Below are 19,384 nucleotides of genomic sequence, written 5' to 3'. Positions count from 1 at the left end.
CACTAATTTTTAGTGTGGTATGTGTTGCTATTTTGAAAAAAGCTTGTTGAAAATAGACTTTACTATGTCCATTTTTGTACAGTATTTACCTTCACTTATTGTTTTTCCAGTCTTATCACGAACTACTCCATAACTTTTCTTCTCACCTGCAATGCAGATATATAAGAACGTCATTTAATTTACCAAGTTTAATTGATCCTTTTTATTTAATTTACTATTTTTCATCATACAATTAAGGAACTAATAAAATTATTCTTGAATAAGAGATTCTCAATAAAGTTGGAATTAGAACATTAACAACAATCATATTTAAAGTAAAATTAGTAAGACAATTTGTAATGCTGTCAATACCACCAGAAATCATTAAATTTATTATATAGGAAGTAATCGAAAATGTTGTAGAAACATAGATTTACAGGTAAGAATGGGAAAAGAATATAAATGTAAGAAAAATAATAAAATAAAGCATTAACCTCTTGTATCATCTTGTATCTTGTACGTACCATCAGCACTTGTATCCTCATACTACTATGTGTATAAAAAATAGATAGTATAAATGCTGAGAAAATAATTCATAACGACAAGAATGTGGTAACAGCGACGTACCCATGTAGTCTTTGACATTAAGATATTTTTGGATTGAAATCTATAGTTGTATGTTCCCAATTGTTGAAACATTTACGGACTACGTAGTAACAAATAAGTTTGTATATAATCATTTGTTTTAAGTGATTATATACATTCAATAAGTACAACATTAGTTCTGAACAACACGTTAATTATATAAATAATATCGTTTTCTGTAAATGTGATTACAAGGTCATAATATTAGCTTCTTTTTGTATTACGTTGCAATGTACTCAACATCATTACCACAAATGAAAACATGATTGAAGTGAAATCTAAAGTCTAGCGTTTAAAAATTTTGTCTGATGTATAAAATTATACAACTTAATTCTTTCTTCAATTTTTTTTCATTTTAGAATATACTATAAAAATGTCAAAAGTTATTATAAATAAATTACCATTATGCATCAATTTAAAAACTACATCAATATTGGATGAAAAATTTATTACTATTGTCTTATAAATATGTTTAATACAGACCAGTTAACCCGTTGAATCTAAATTACTAAAACTTTTCTTAACAAATTTGGAAATGCATATACTGATTTTGATCTAAACATTCTTAACTTGTCATGAAATAGAAACAACGGGATCTTATTGTAAAGATGTTAACACTCTGATTGAAACTGTAAATTGTTTAGATTAGGAACGTTCCTAAATTATTTTTGTTATGATGTTGAACCTACTTACCAGTGTTGACCTTTGCATATTCGCCAGGTCCAATTAATTTCGCGTCAGGAGGTAACTGATCTAATAAAATTAATTTTAAATAGATTAGTATGTACATTTGATAAGTTATATTTCTTACAATATTAAAATCCATTAAAACTATTTACAACTTACAACGAGAAGACTTTCTTAATACAATATTCTGAAGCACATAAGATCCTCATGTGCGTGTAAATTTCCTTCATTACCTTGAAAGGAAATGATTAAAATATAATACTTCCAGTCACTGAAATTCGTTCCGCTACAGCTGATCCACAATTACTTGGACACTTCGTATTTACTCTCACTATCTAAACATATATATATATATACATATGCTATAATTTTAAATTACAGAAAAATACTGTAATACATATATAACAAAATATTTAGAACCAAGTTTTGGAAACTCATAGTGCGCCTTAAAATCACGATGCGCATCAAGATTTCCATGAGTGAAGAAATTAATACTATCTTTCGAAAGATGAGAGAATACCCCATACGATTATCATGGTATCTATGGGAATGCTAGCAATCTGTAATACATTTTTGATAATCCCATCATTCTATAGTTAGAAAATATGCATTTCATATTTTAAATGAAGCATTATTATAGTATCTATGAGAACGCTGGATATCTGTAATACATTGTTGATAATCAGGTATTCGATAGTTAGAAAATATAATTTCATATTTTAAATGAAGGATTATCATGGTATTTATGAGAATGCTAGAAATCTGTAATATATTGTTGATAATCCCATCATTCGATAGTTAGAATATATATACATTTCATATTTTATATAGAACATTATTATGGTATCTACGGAAATTCTGGCAATCTATAATACATTATTGATAATCCCATCATTTGATAGTTAGAAAATATTTTCAGATGCGGGCAATATTCTATGGTTAATTACAGATAACTGAATATCCATGGTACACCTTTGCAAAAGGAATCGATAAATGTAACGAAAGAAAAGAAAATTTGAAAAGTACATAATTTGTTTCTTTAAATAAAACAATTAAAATAAATCATTTGTATTATGACTGTTAATTGATAAACAATCACCTCTAAGTGAAGTAATTAAAATAAATGTATCTACCTATAATGGAACTCTTTATTGAGAACTGTCATGAGCATCACACATAAATCTGAACAAGATGTCCGAAGAAAATTTAACTAACAGAAAGAAAATAGAATATCATACTGAATATTAGTTTATCCTAAGGTGGATAGATATTATTAATTCTATAAGCTTACCTTTGCTTCTTCTACCCTTATATATGGCATATATCTTTGGTTTTGCTGCAGAAATAAATTATTTCAATATAGTGATTCTACTTTGGTATCCCTTACAATGACATACAACGTGGACATTACATCTCGACACACACTATATTTTCCTAATTGTAAACAGTGACAGGAGATATTATCTGATCTATTCCTTAAGATCACACGATTAACAGTTTTCCAATCCAACTTAAATTGTAATTTAATGGTATTAGGTCAGTACATTCTACACTTCAATCATCTGTGTTAGAAAAAAATTTAGAATATATCATTCTTTACTTAGTTCTGCAAACTAAGAACTTTACGATGTTGCAAACATACGAGTAGGACAGTAATAACGCAAGTGATATGGAAAAACCAGGACATATTAAAAATACTTTGGTGTAGACTATTATAATCACGATAAGACTTACTTCTATCTAAAACTTTCTTAGATAAGTATAAGGAGAAGAAAAATGTCATTAAATATTTTCACAACCCAAATAGCAGGAGCGTTTATAAGCCGAAACGGCCGTTATTCAATGTCAAATTGCCCCAAGATATAGTGTCACATATGGATAATTCAATGTTTTATTCAAAATGAGGATGAGTACTCAATACGTTTGATACGTGAACATTTACTATGTGGTTTTGAACTACCTACGTTATGCGAAAGAGGTCGGTGTAGAGAGTCACAGTAGAGTAACTACATGTTTCGAGAAATGTGTGTGTAAAATTTAAAAATAAAACAAAATTAACCAAAGTCCATTCAAATGACAGCAACATATTCTGAGGTTATATACTGCTGCATTGAAAGATACCAGCCATCAGTATATGACAAATGTCAAACCAAGTCAACAGTTTCTAGTCCATTACAATGTGTTACTTTCATGAACTCGTGAATTCGTCAGGAACCAGTTCACTGTGCTACAAGAGTTGATCTCAGTTCAAGCACAAACAAGAATAAACTTGTTCCTCTGATAATGGCTGTCAATTCCTTGCAAAATGCGTTTCCTGTAAGAGATCGGCAAATGTAACGAAAAGCTCCATTTGTTCGATAGTACGAGTTTGCAAAAGAATGTTGAAACAACGACCAATTAAAAGAACCAGTCTTCAAAATGAAGCGTTTCAAGCATAGAGACTTCCTTGGTATATGGCAAATTATAAAACAATGTTCACTCTGTGTTCAATTCTAACGGTCATATATCAATGCATTTTTTATTCTCCACAAATCGAGTTCATGAATGTTACATTACGAAGATAATAGACTGCATTGATGAATCTAAACCAAACTCTCCTGCAACATGATAACTCACAACCACACTCAGATTGTAAACCACAACAAGAAATCAGGATCTTTATGGGGTCAAATAGATATAGTCCGTAGCAAATATGTAGTCCGTGCCTTTTCAGTTAAGGAGTATTACATTTTTGTCCATAATGCGCTTTTATAAATCGTGATTACTTACCAACCAGTATGAACTGGTAAAAGCAGTAACTGCCATTTTGTTTTAATAACCATTATGTGGTACTGACGTAGAATCGAGAAACTGTCACGGATTTAACTACAGGCGGTTCAACACGATTGGCTACATTTTTAATGTTAACTTGCTTTCATTGTTATGTAATAAATACATAAATATTGTTTCAAACTATTCTAATAATTTGATTCACACTTGTCCCTCACTTACATGTATGGCATTCATATGTGTCTCATAACATGTATAGTATTTAGTAAACATTGCGATCATAACTGCGAACAGGGTGGACGTTTACAACTAAATATATCAACCAAGTGAGAAACAGCATTAGAGTGTACAAAACTGTTTGAAATTATGAAATTGTTTTCAATCAAGACTAGAATTATTGCTGTTGTATTATGGAAGTACATGTACGTCACATCTTCGAAAAGAAATTTGTACAACTCATTGAAAAGAAATTAGTTAAATCTTAGAAGCGTAAGAAATTAAATTCAATGCATAAAACATCTTCTAAATTATAAAGCTGTTTCCAGAATACTACATACTAATGAGCATTTTTTTGTGAACTTTCACATTTTACGAACAAGTGTTGATATCTACGACTTCAGAAGTCGAATGTTGGAACTGCTAACACATTTCGTTACTACGAGTATTTACTGTGAATTCTGTGTAACATATCTTATTGTCATTACTTCCATCTTCTTTTAATATGTTACTTAATTTATTGGAATCTTTTCAATCAATTATTATTGCAAATAAATAAATAAGAGCAAGCAACTTATGAAAATATGCTAATATAGAACAACGCCTTCATATGAACGTTTGATTTTATACACAGCAGCGATAATCCTTTACCCATATCTAGCCTAGGGACGATATAAAAAGTCAATACTTTAAAAATTGTGACCTTGATCCGGATTAATTGATACTCATTTCCCTATATGTTTATTTTGTTGGTCACTTTTTTGTTGCTACAAATATTTAATTTCATTTTCTTTGTGCTAATAAAAAGAAAATCTCATAAGAGACACAAAAATATTCCCTTCATTCAACAAAATAGGACTTTTGTGTTTAGTCAGTGTTTTACAGAGTTTTTACTGGTGATTGTATTTATATAAAGTATACAACTCAACGTTTACATAGCTAATCTTATAGGAATATTTGATGAATAAATAAGACATCCTAAGGTCTGTACTGAAAGCAGTTTTCAAAAGAATAATAATAACCCTACACACAAAATTGGAGTTTTAATTTTGACATATAACGCACTAAATAATTCGTACTTCATATAACATTTTTGTTCACAGTCTATAGTTTGCTGGTACTTGAAATAAAGCTATTCAGATTTAAAAATACTGCTAGTCATTAAGAAGTATCCCGAAAATAATATTTTTTTCAGTTTACTGTTAAACTGAAGCTAAGTCAAATATTTTTTCTAATTTGCAAGACAAATATTTATGGATCATGGTCAGCAAAATTTTCTGATTGAGAGAGGGAAAAATAAATAAATCAAGGTATGAAACTGAGTGACATAACTAAGGGACGTTAAAAACTGATTTAACTAGACATTCCTTCTATTTATACTTTCAATTACAACAAATTATGTCCTAAAATACAGTAATCTACTCAGTTCAATTTCAGGATGATTGTTGACAATATTCTGATCAAACATATTTAACTCTTAAACCTTAAGTGTCAGCAAGTTTTCGACCAGGACCAAGGATTATGGCGGTCAACAAGTAAACTCACTAACTGATTCATTATGTGATCTTTAGATATATTAGTTTCAGAACAATGATTTTTTGGAAATGTTTATTCTAAAAATAAGAAAAAAATATTTCGAAATATCCCATAACGAATATAATGAGATTTTAATACTATTTTATTTTTTCCTGTTTGCTAGATCTCCGAAACTATTAGGTGTAAAATCTTGCCAATTTTAATAAATGTTCTCTTTTCAGTTTTGATGAGAGGACAAAAGAGTAGTCAAAAATAACAATAACAGTTTTTGATCTTCTTGTGCACGAAACGCACTTTTCATCACTATAATCCAGTAGATGTGCTAAATATTTAAAACAAATTACATGATAAGTTACATTAGACTTACGTTTTTGGGGAGAATCATGTTGATATGGTTCATCAGCTCCCTTTCTTGTGACATTGAATGATTTCTTTCCTTGAGGTTTTTTAGGATCTGAAAAGAATCGATTATGAACAGAATCGAATCTACTGAAAGAAACCAACAAGAATAATATATATGTATCAAGTAGTTGAAGAACGGGCACAGTTGTTAAGTAATAGACCGCTACACTCATGATTGGGGTTCCTGGTTCGATCCCATGGCAATTTAGTTAATGATGAACAATATTAGCGGGTTTGAACATAATTTTGTTCATTAAACTTAAAAATAAGTAACAGAAAACAAAGTGACAATGTCAAGGTAAACAGAAACATGAATAAGAAAGGACTACTAGAACATAATGCATCATAATTACTGTCATTATGCATCATAATTACTATTCATCATCACCATCTCCATGCTGGTCACTGTCCTCTAAAGACAAGTAGTGACGATGCATACGTGCTAAAATAGCAATAAGTCAATTACATCTTTTTTCTTTAGTTTACTGATTACTCGAGAACGTTTGTACAGTGGTTCTGGTCAAACATTCTCTGACTTACGCCACTTTACCGTGCAGGATCATCGTGGTTTCGAATTTACGACGTTCCTTGTGCTACCATCTTTTGGCTTATTTTCAACTCTGAGTTACGAAACTTTGCTGTCCAACAGGTTATAATTTCAAGTTCACGGAAATGACTTAATCTCATTTAAAAAAAGCATGAGTTACACCACTTTGATATTCAACTCCTAATATACTAGACAACATTACAACTAAAGATTAGACGGAACAGTCATCTCAAAGCTGAATAATACATGTATTGCTTATGTGTATTTTAGTTTTGAATACTTTAAAATTTAGCCATCAAATAATAATAATAATAATAATAATAATAATAATAATAATAATATATTCATCGATCTTCAATTTCAAAATCTATCCAGGGGTAAAATTGTATCTGAAAAGGTAGGGGGACATATTATGTCTTGCCGTCCCCCTGCCTATCTTTGCCCATTGTATTTCCGAATTCCATTCAGATAAACTCGTGGTACACATCTTTTTAATTTAAAACAACCTAGACTGTCAATAGCTCAACACTTCTGTTCTACAGGCTTCCTAAGTTATATAATGAAATATCACACACACCCGGAAATTTATTTAATTCTGAAAGTGCATACAGCTCTGCACTATGACGTCATTTTAATGGATAAATTCAAGTCACCTATTACCAACCTTTCTTGTTATTAATTGATATTGTTATTTATTATTATTATTATTATTATTATTATTATTATTATTATTATTATTATTATTATTATTATTATTATTATTATCTTACGTTATCACCTCTTAAACTTGTTAAATATTCCAGTGCAATTTGGTGTTCATCTGTATCTGCAATTATCTTTGTACATAAATAAACAAATAAATTTGTATGGAACAACAAATATCTGTCAGCCATTATTTTGGTTGTAGAATTGTGTAATGAAGATCAATTTAATTTAGTAACCATTAGATCAAATTAATATTATATTTTGCTAAACTTGAAATATTTGTATGTGGTTATTGAAGTTTCATTTTCCAAAGTGTTCATTTATCATAAAGAATTGAAAAAAATACGTATGAAATCACTTGAACAGATAGTTGTACCAACCTGTAAACATTGCGTCATTAAATACTTCTTTTGAAGTATTTTCTGAAAAGAAATATGTAAAATGCTACTACTTTAGAAATATTAGTTAGATTTAAGGGTTCCCAAATATCACCATACTGTGTTCAACAACATATATAATTATATATTTTTGTATAAGACATAGTTTTTCATTAATTATTTTATGTAAATTGTATCGAAGAGCTTTTGACAAATTCGTCCGTTGGTATTCAGGACCGTTACGAATGATCATTTTTTCAAAAAAAAAGTACAATGAAATAAAAATAGATAAAATGAACAACATAATAAACGATGTATCTTATTAAACAGAAAAATAGGGTATGGATACGTGTAAGTTCCAATCCGTAGTAATTCAGAGAATCGAAAAGTAAACATTTTTGTAAACCTAAAAATTCATGATCTACCACAATCACTGAAATTATTGATATGTGGTGATACTAAAGTACTTAGTATATATATAAATTATGCTTTTCATGATAATGCAGTCAGCATAACACACTAAATTATGAATTCCATGATTAATATTAGTTTTTAAATTTTACTTCTATCTGCCTGTAATATTATAGAAAATATAAATTATATATCATTCGACAAGTTCCATCTAATTGACCAATCTGATATGCTTCAGACAATTCTCACAGATTGTTTCTACATATTGTTTTAGGTTTCTACATCTAATTATATTCCCATTACAATAATAATCATCCTGACAGAGGTAAATACTAAACTACAATGCACCTTACATCTCTTAGTCACAAAAGTCACCAATATTTCGGAATGAACTATATTCGAAGCCGTATATATGTAAAGTCATGCTGCCAAAATGATAGCGAACACAACAATTGAGTCGATTCTATGAATGATGTATTTTTTTGAATAAAGAAATATAAATATTGAAATATAGTGCTAATTCCAAAGAGCTTTATTTGACAAGCCAGTTTTTTCAAAGCGATACCAAGTTTAGGTATTTTTTTGAGTCTTCTAATTTTGTGTTTCTGTCACTTATCTAAAGAATTTTACAATTTAATATTTGTTCGCATAGGAAAATCTATTCACAAGAAAACAGAACAACACACCATTTCCTTCTATAATTATCATAATCAAAAGAAAATTAAATTATATGGAAAATTGCTTAACTTTTACATACCTAAAATAAGGGCTTGTATTCCAAAAACCAAACTTAATAACAGAATCACTTGAATATACATATTTTTGAATTTACCTCTAACTCATAGAACACTTTTCTACATTCTCTGCTTGTTTAAATCACTAAATCATTTTTGTAACATGTTATGAATATGTACGATAAGCTGCAGAAATTTTCTGTTAACTGTTTCTCATATTATACACAAACAGGTTTTTTTAATGATTCGGTGAACTGATTCGTACATTGCCAGTTTCAATAGCTTGCTTGTCCACAGTTGATAGTTACCATCTGTTGTTCATTTCTGAAATTTTGTAAACATCATCCTATTCCAAATTTGTTCCGTAAAGCTTTATGTAATTAATTGTGCTGAAGGCACTATATTACATGTAATAACATATAAGTGCAATACCTGCACGCATTATTATGTACAGAAGTACGTAAATTCAACTTATCGTTTGCAACAGTTTCTGCTATAAAAGAATCGTAGTGCTAACATCAACAATATCAAGATAAATATGGTGGATTATAATATGACGGAAACTGTCATGACTCGTCATAATGAAAATATCATTGTTGGTGAGTGTAATGGTATTAATAGGTTAAGGAATTCATGTGCAACGTTTACTGACTAAAAATCTAAAGACATAAAATAATACATAAGTATATTTCTCGTAGCGATGTTGTAACTGCTATGGTACCTGGTCATTTTATGTACCATCCACAATTATGATTTTTGTCACAATTAACTCTGAGTTTCTATTATATTTAAATGACTACTATGAGAATCCAATGTCCAACTGATGACGACAGTCAAATACAACATAGAAATGAAAATCATAATTCGTAGTCAATGAAAATACCGTATTCTTCAAGTAGAACCACACATTGTGCCATCAGTGAGAAATCGCTTGGAATCTAAACGAAAGAGAGATATAATCAGAGACATCTATTAAGCTATCTAAAACCAAGACTGCCTTGCAAAATCACCAGGAAACCTTCCACTTGGCAAGAAACCGGAAGATGTTGTATTTGGTAGAAATGATAACCTGATATCCTAAAGGATATGGAGAATTGCAACGAAACTTTGTGTAGGAACAATACGAAAAGAAATAAGCGAACACGTGGTTTTAATTTGGTAGAAAAACAGTTTTGTAAAATTGCTTTATTTTACGTATACAATACATATGCACAAGTTCATTCTCTTCAGTCCATTCGTTCCTAGGCGTCCCTAATATTTATTTTTTTCGGAGGAGGCCTTGGCCTCCACCCAGTTTTTTAGCACAAACTAAAAAACACGTGATCGCTTTTTTGCGTATTGTCCCTACACAAAGTTCCTTTTACAATTCTTCATGTCTTTTAGGTACTTCTGATTTACTGTTATTAGCATTTTTGATATTTCGTGATCAAAGGTTTGAAGGAGTCGGTGCCCCACTCATTTTTTTTCAATAAAATACGAAACACGTATTCCCTCATTTTACGTCTACAGTGTTTGTGCACAATTACATTCACCTAGGCTCACTTGTTTTAAAACTTACGGCTGTCAGGTTTTAAAATGTTGGGTGGGAAAATTTGCCGTATAAAACAGTTTCTCCGCAGAAAGTAAAAAAAAAAAAAAAAAAACATGTATTCATTTATTACCTTTGTAGTATCTACCAAAAAACTTAAACAAAATCAGAGTATTACGCTTGGAAAGTGTTCCTTGTAAGTACAAATAGCAACCTGTAATAATGCCGTATAGTAATTTTATGTGTGTTCCTTGTTTAAACTCGAAGAACTACTCCTACTGTTTACTGTTGGAATATGTGAGCGCCTACAAAGAATTAGCACCACTTTGGTGAAATTGAGTAATTAGGAGAATGATTTGGAAGTAAATCATAGAACAGTATGCTTCTTGTTAATTTCAGAGAGTTAACTACGTATAACATAGGAAGATTACTTGGTATGAATCTTTGCAATGAAATGCGTGAATAAGAATGTTGAATCTTCTTTCCCAGTTTACCCGATAGACAGGAAATACCACTGTTCCAATGAGACTATATTATCTATCTATCTATCTATCTATCTATATATATATATATATATATATATATATATATATATATATATGTGTGTGTGTGTGTGTGTGTGTGTGTATGTGAATGGATGTACGTATGTGTTAGGTGAGTTGTATGCGGAAGAAAGGGAGGGATAGCAGTCCGTAAGGGTACTCTTCCGCCCATAGTTTGCCTTGAAATTGGAAGATGTTAATATCCTGCTTTGACTTTCAATATGGTAATTTCATAGATGGAAAGTACAAGAGAGAGAAATATTTTGTTGATAGGGATTCAATGTCTCAAATATACAAGATACCATATTCCTTCTTCTTCATTTAAAGTAATGCGAGGTATATTAGCCATTTCCGGATTTATTATCGTTTCCACATCGGTGGATGGTCCTAGGTCATACCCGTAAACTTTATAATAAAGGGTATTTAAACATTCAATAAGTTTTATAGAAACGCAAGAAAGGTTCAACTTAAACGATACATACAGTCTTGCACTATTGTTTGCTCCCAGAACAGCTCTGATATGATACTGGATTGAGATATAAACATTATGAATGTTATCAGGTCAAATAGTATACTATTCCGTGTTGCAATGCTTCACGGAAGGACAAATCTCCACCAGATTTGTGTCTCATAAACTGATCATAGCTGTTAAATAACAATTAGGTTTATTGAACTTTATACCAATAACCCCAGATACAAACCCCCAAAGCTCTATCCTTGTTAATATTCATATGATCATTCTGCAATATGTCGTAACAGGCTGGAAAAATTTGTACTATACTGTGCACATTGTCCACTGATATGGGCACATGATCGGAGGTAGTTACGCGACCTGCAAATGTCAGCACAGGACACGCTAACAATTTACGAATTACTTCCCACAGTATCACCGAAACCGTATCATGTTCCACGGTTGAGCGAATACACTGAAATTGATAATCTTATTTTCTCTTCCGCTACTCATAAATGTGGCTCATGCTTTTAAATATGTGAAATGCGAAACACCCGTTCATGCAACACTTTTCCAGGCATTAGGGATTAATGTTGTACTTGATCCAGTGCTAAATTATTATTGTTTTTCTTATTAGCGGTTCCCAGGCCTGTAGTCAGCCCAAAAATGTGCGGGTGGCCCGGCTGGAGTTAGGGGGGCCCGATCCAACCATAGTATAGTTCATCACCGTATTATAGTTCAATTGCAAGCCTGCCTTGAAAAGTTTAGGGGGGCTAGCGAAAATTTAAGGGGGCGCCCCCCCTAGACCCCCTCTCGATACGGGCCTGGCGGTTCCACATGTAAAATCGAATTTAGTATGTGCATGTGATGTAACTCGGCTCCGACTACAATTGTCGACATACACTACGAGAGATGATGCTATAATTCTTTGCCATTTGCAGTAGCGTTGCACGAAGAATATAAGCTACAATTCGCTTTACTGCTAGGAAGGAGTTATGATTACCATTTTCGTTCTGAAAGCTGTTCTTTCCCGTTCTGAAAGCTGTGGGAGCCGTTGTCACCTTGGACCTCGTACTTCACAACATACCGGAAATACTTGTTACTCCCTTTCATTTGCGCCACAACCGAGAGAAAACAGTTCTTTAGTAAGTCGACAAGATCTTCAGTTTATACAATGGTGGTGTGTTCAGTTCTTTCTATACTGCCGATTTGCTGATATTCGCTTAATATAGAATTTGCTCTAAGTCTGGATTACATGAACACTTTTAACGCAGCGCTAGCTTTTTGAAACAGCAGACGTTATTTTCTATAGCTGTACAAACATTAAATATGCTGCATATCCATATTACGTTAAAATAAATTTTCAATATCGAAAAACAAATTTCCTTTTCACAGATTCTAATTTACAGCAATAACATGTGAAGTACTATATTAAACTTTTCAAAGAGGTTTCTTAGTCCTTTCTATTTTTGAAAAATAGCGGTTAACGATTGCGGTGTTAATTGAGTACATTTTCTTTATCATGAATTTTTCACTATATTACTTTTATCTCTCTTGTGCTAAGTTGTAGGACTATTTATGAATCTTACGTTTGCCTACGTCACTAGAAATCATAACTTTCCTCTATTTTGTATACATACACATTACCAGTAACGTGTTGCTCACAAATATAGACGCCTTTGAATAATCCCAAGGCTCGCTTGTCAGCCAGACGGTATTTCGTCTGTGTTGAAAGTCATTGTATAGTTCAGCCCTGGCCACGGCGAGCAGATAGTGGAAACTCTCCTCGTGAACGCTCACGAGCATTCTATGAGCAAATACCGTTGTTCGTGCTTCGTGAATCTTCGGGTTTTGTCCTTAGAGGAGCGGAAGTGTTGTCAACCTTGGCGGTAATCACTAGCTTACCAAATAAAAAAAAAAAGTATGTATGGTAACTGATTGCCATTTAGTGTATAGTGTTTTTTACAATGTGGTAACCGTTAACTATAGACAACACAAACTGGTAACAGCAATCAAATGATAAACTATGTACGTTCCTTTTCTTCTTTTTTCTTTCCTTTTGTAAAAGAAGGATGTGGTGGAACCAAACCATCGCTTACATTTATAAAAATTTGCCAGTTTGCCCAATGGAAAACCAGTTTTCAATATATATTATCAAGTTCTTAATCCGAGTGTGGGTTTGTTGTTTCGCTTTATAGGAAAAGAGATAATCTGTTGATACGAAAAAAAAATACTGTAGCACTTGTTTGTAATTATCTAAGTATTATCTCCAGAAAATTAGCTTATGCATGTATGTGTGTACGAATAGGCTTAGCAAGGGGTTGGTTGTGGAGATTAGAAGCCACTATTACACTATCAATAGGAAGAATAGTATTTCTTACTCCACTTTTAAAGTGGGGCCGCGGTGGCTCAGTGGTAGAACGTTCACATCTGGTGCTTGGGGTCCCGGGTTCGATCCCAGCCCCCGCCAAGTGAACTTTGCGGTGGACAAACACCGTGTGCGTGGGTTTTCTCGGGGTTCTCCCATATCCTCCCACTTTCTTCATTCTATCATTTCATTCATTACTCATCATCACCGTCTCCTTTAGCCTAACCGGTATAATCGTGGGACGTAAAACCCAAATATTTCATTTCATTTTTTCCACTTTTAATGTTACTTTGATCGCAAAGAATTAAAAGAGAATATTAAGAGAGCCAAAGAGATTTTCCATTTTTAAGAGTGACCATTAGTGGGTACCATTAGTTTTTTTTTTTTTTTTTTTAACAAGGAGTGTCTTTTTAATAAGGAAAAATATATTGTCCCTGGCTGGTTGCTTGCCGGTAGCTTGTTAAAAGTGAAAAAGAATGTTAAATCATATCAACTACTGAAGCTACACACTTGTCTTTCTTCGATAGTTACTGACTGGTTTTGAAAGTCACGATGTTGTAGGCCTACTGTAACAGCGTAAACTTGGAAGGGAACGTTCCAACTGAATGATACGAACAATTATTCCCAATGTCTTGAACATGAAACGTGGATTGCACGGATAACGCTTAAAGTGGGCTGGACTGCACTGGAATTTCCTTCCGGTAAATTAGTGTTTGGTCGGAACTCAGTTCTTCTGTGTAATTGTCTCTTAACAACATTTGAACATTTCTTTTAGATAATAATATCTAACTAACTCTATGGCCTATGGAACCCGAAGGTTCAATGCGGCGTTTACAACATATTTCCACTAACTTCTGTCCTTAGCCAACTGGATCCAGTTTCTACTCTGTACTCTTATTTCTGCAAGATCCATCTTAATATTGTCTTCCCATCTACGTCTAGGTCTTCCTAGTGGTCTTCTTCCAATTGGGTTTTCAGTTAAAATTATGAAAGCGTTTCTAATTTTTTCCATTCTGGCTACACGGAATGGCCACCTGAGCCTTCTACACTTAATGACCCTAACAATGTTAAGTGAGCGGTATAAACTATGCAATTCCTCGTTATGAATTTCCTCCAATCCCCATTTTCATCCGTCTTTGGTCCGAATACTACTACTACTACTACTACTACTACTACTACTACTACTACTACTACTACTACTAATAATAATAATAATAATAATAATAATAATAATAATAATAATACGCATTATTATTATTATTATTATTATTATTATTATTATTATTATTATTATTATTATTATTATTATTATTATTATTATTATTATTATTATTATTATTATTATTATTATTATTTTCAACCTCCCGTCGTTCTGCTATCAATCTAGCAACGAAAGGCATTCACAACTTAGCAAACGTGAAGCGAGTGACAAGTTACAGACCGAATGCTAATGTAATACAATGTCACGAATTGTGTAAGCAAGCTAAAAAAAAGGCCTGAAACAATTCGTTTCCGATTTTTGCAGTCGTTTTTACGTCTGTAAGCTGACACGTTTAATATTAGTTTATTTCTTTCTTTCTTTCTTTTTCATTTAACTGTAACCTCTATCATGCGTCTTCCTCGATCAAAAAACGTACCAATTTTATTTCCTGGAGTGTTTTCGCGTCACTGCTTTCGAAATGGGGAGGGGGAGAGCACACCTGCACATTTCACGCTTGCGTCTGCTCAATGCTTCAACATCGTGCGAATTTGTGACCAGGCTTGGCCGTAGGTTTTTTACCATCATGTGTGGTTGGCAACACTTATCGGATGAAGTGGAAGGGGCGGAGCTACCAACACCTGTGCTCACCTGTTCTTATCTCCGCTCGTTGTCGCTCACGCTTCGGCTCCGGGAGCCAATTCATGGGCAGGCCTGGTATAGTTCATCCAATGATATGGTGCTCGTGGAAATTGGTTGGCTATAACGCTGCGCTTTAATCATCCTGCTTTTTGAATCCGTATAATAGGTGTTTAGCACACTACCACAAACAGTTCCCAATCGACCATTAGCAATTTAGAAATCAGGTTTATTTCCAACTTTATTTTTTCATTAAATTGATAAGAAATAAATTACACAATAAAGAAATCGACATTGACTAACACATTGTAAAGACAACGGCTGAACATTTTGAATTAAATTTCTCTATATATCAACGGTGCACTGTCCTTGTAGTCACAACCTCACCAAAGGCCTGACATATCTTCCGCCCCGTTGCAGCGGAGTTTGATCCCAGTTTAAACTGGTACAGCATACATGCTCTTATGACGATATGTGGAGGTCTCATGTTCACTCTGTAATTTCACAGGTTCACGGTGTAACTGAACAGCCACATTCAGAAAGTATATTTTATATACCCACACCAACTACTGATCTTCGCCTTATCTCCATTCGCACTCAACTGAATTGAATTGAACAGATGCATTGACAACAGAATTGAATTGAACAGAAGTTTCTTGGTCACCTTTATAAGTCTCGCACGTCCTCAAGTCGGGGTTTTATAATGTTCCATAATAATCTATATTTCAAGTGGGTATCACTTTAAAAATACTTTCCAAATATTTTCAATAATTGTTTTTTCAGTGTGTGAAAAATGGGAATTCCAGTTAATAAATAAATGAAAAAAAGTAATTTTAGACACTCACCTTTCTTTATTTCCTGAGGAGGCATATTTATTAACTTATCTTCACGCAGTGACGTGTAATGATTTGGAGTTTGTCTTACGTACAGAATACCTAAAACAATTACGTAGATATTAATAACATTGTAATAAAGAACAAGTAGAAATACGAGAGTAATTGGGAAAGAAAGCAACGTTTAGTGATATATATATATATATATATATATATATATATATATATATATATATAATGCGTATAGTTTTCGATTTTCCAACAAAGTGGCCATGTGAATTAATACACCTACCATTCCGCTTCACCAACTTAAATATCCTTTTACATAAAGTCGGCCGCCTTGGGAATAAAAACAACCAGTCACTCCTGGTTAGAAGAATCTCTTCTGATCAAAGTACAATGTCTCATACAACACGTTTATGTAAGTGAAAATATTAAGATCAGAATGAGTCAGTTCCACGCTGCATGGTGGATGATCTGTCCATTACAATTAGAGCTAAACATCCGTTCACCGAACATGGCGAGATTTGACGTTGGTATAGAAGAATATAAAAATCTATATCATGAGGCCAGGACGACTGCTTTGGATGGTTCTTCCTAATTTCTTGAAAAAATGCAGCGGACTTCACGATTGATTTTTGCACAATTACCATAACATCTCATAACAAGATGGCCGTAATTGTCTTTTCTGAATAAATTTTGCGGGGTTTGCTCTGCTTCTTTGAAGAAAAGACATAGCCCATTTTACTAAGTATTGTCTCAGAGTTCATATACATCACATAACTCTCGTCACCAATCAGTGTTATGTTGAATTGAAATGAAATGAAATCTTTAAGTTTTACGTCCCACGGGTATGCCGGTTAGGCTAAAGGAGCCGGTGATGATGAGAGATGAGTGAAATGGTGGAATGAAGAAAGTGGGAGGAAACGGGAGAACCCCGAAAAACCCACGAGCACGGTGTTTGTCCACCACAAAGTCCACACGGCGCCAGCTGGGATCGAACCAGGGACCCCAAGCACCGGAGGTGAACGCTCTACCACTGAGCCACCGCGCCCCCCTGTTATGTTGAATTGCCTTCCGATTCACGTATAACGGGAAATAAAATCAAAGATGGAAAGAACTGGATTAAATATTTAATCTTCGTTAGAATGGTTGGTAAACCTACAAAACTTCTGGTTATTACTTAGTATGACTGTAATTAGGAAGTAATCAGATTGTTCGCGGACATAAGGTATTGCGCCGTAAAAATGAGTGAAATATCCGAAAAGTACACTACATTATACAATTTTATTTCGATGAATGATTTCATGCTGCACAAGACACTGAAAACTTGGTGTTGCGTATGGATAAAATATTTATAAAATTGCATTAAAACGTGGTTCAGTCAAATTCGTTCAGGAAATGTCGATGCTTAAAACGTTACTCGCAACAGGACAGCAATCAGAAACTAACTGATAACATTCAGGCTATAGTATAGCAAGATCTGCATGCAAGAAGTCATGGCATCTTCCATGTCCGAAACAAAACGATATTAAATTCTCCGAGAAATCAGGCTAGCAGTAGAAGCTCCTAATTTCAATACTTCACAATGTAATACAAACAACTAACTGGACAGAATTTCTATCTGCGAATCTTTACTGAAAAATATGAAACTCGAGTCATTCCTGGAGTGATAAAAGTAGATAACTTACAAAAACGGCGTACGTGGAGAAGCTTCAAAGTTAGTTTCCAAGCCCACGTTACTACCCAGAACTCCTTTGCCATGAGCTTAGTAGGAATCGAAGAGCACCTTCTATCACTAAGTGCTGCCACCAGATAGATATATAGACTCTGTATGTACTGTTGACAAATAGCATCGAAAGGGTGTTGTATACCACACCCTTTCTGGCAACTCTCCCCACGTATATTTTAATAAAGCGTACGAGATTAAATATTTGATGTATCCTTGGCTGGAATAATTGATGTATCCATCACACATTCCAAACCTGACTCCGTTAGGCCATCTATTGTTTCAGTCTATGAACAATTTTCATGAATGATGGAAGGTTCTATTTTAACAAAAATAAGCCTATAACAGAAACTTTTTTAAAAAATATGTAAGCTATATATCACATATTTTGGCCGTAAACCACAAAAGTTGAATATCGGCAGGTTTATGTCGTTGCTTCTAAATTTACAGAAGATAATCGAAGAAAGTGGTTTATGCATAGTTTTATAATGTTATTTTCAAATAAAATAACTATTTCTCAATTTTAACCACCATGAGCTTAGTACATTTTAGCTGACTTAATATTAGGACTTATTAATCATTGACTTAAAAGTTTTCGAATACTTCACATTCAACTTGTTTTACCTTCTTCGGGAATTACACGTTGAGATTCGTACAATTTGGGTCGACGAAATCTTGAATAGTGTCTCATCTTATACCTCTTTGCGAGCAAATCTGCAAATTAAAAGTAATTTTGTAATTAGAGCATGCTGCAACTTTCATCCATGAAATAACAAAGAAATAAATATTAGCTATAAAGCCAACCAAGAAAGTTGTCTTGCTCTTAGTGGAGGTTCTTGTTCAATTGCCTGCAAACCGAGAGTTCAATGTAGATAAGGTGAAAGTCAGTTGTTAAAGTGTGGAATATCCAACATAGTACCTGCTTGTGGCAGTTCAGTTACACCGTGAAATTACCAAAGTACCAAAGGACTGCGTTAAGGATAAATCATCTAATTGCAAAATGGACAACAATCCTAATTCTCATTTTGCATAACTATTCCAATGAACCTACACCAAAGCCTTCAAAGTGGTCGAAATCCCACTTTCAT

At 33.0% G+C, this 19,384-nt stretch overlaps 1 protein-coding gene across 8 annotated transcripts in view; it reads right to left on the bottom strand.

The window, feature by feature from the left end:
- Nucleotides 1–19,384, bottom strand: part of LOC145683716 (uncharacterized) — a 143,880-nt gene that overhangs the window by 81,090 nt on the left and 43,406 nt on the right. For all 8 annotated transcript variants that reach the window (XM_081755171.1, XM_081755172.1, XM_081755177.1 and 5 more), the window contains 7 exons: nt 18,921–19,010; nt 16,580–16,669; nt 7,867–7,908; nt 6,200–6,286; nt 2,603–2,647; nt 1,318–1,377; nt 90–146 (listed from right to left, as the gene is read on the bottom strand). In XM_081755171.1, coding sequence (XP_081611297.1) covers nt 90–146; nt 1,318–1,377; nt 2,603–2,647; nt 6,200–6,286; nt 7,867–7,908; nt 16,580–16,669; nt 18,921–19,010 — 471 coding nt within the window. The remainder of the gene's footprint in view (nt 1–89; nt 147–1,317; nt 1,378–2,602; nt 2,648–6,199; nt 6,287–7,866; nt 7,909–16,579; nt 16,670–18,920; nt 19,011–19,384) is intronic.

This window comes from Thermobia domestica, chromosome 4 (genome assembly GCF_964235325.1).
Source record: "Thermobia domestica chromosome 4, izTheDome1.hap1.1, whole genome shotgun sequence".
Lineage (NCBI taxonomy): Eukaryota > Metazoa > Arthropoda > Insecta > Zygentoma > Lepismatidae > Thermobia > Thermobia domestica.
This window is presented reverse-complemented; position numbering and strand designations above follow the sequence as displayed.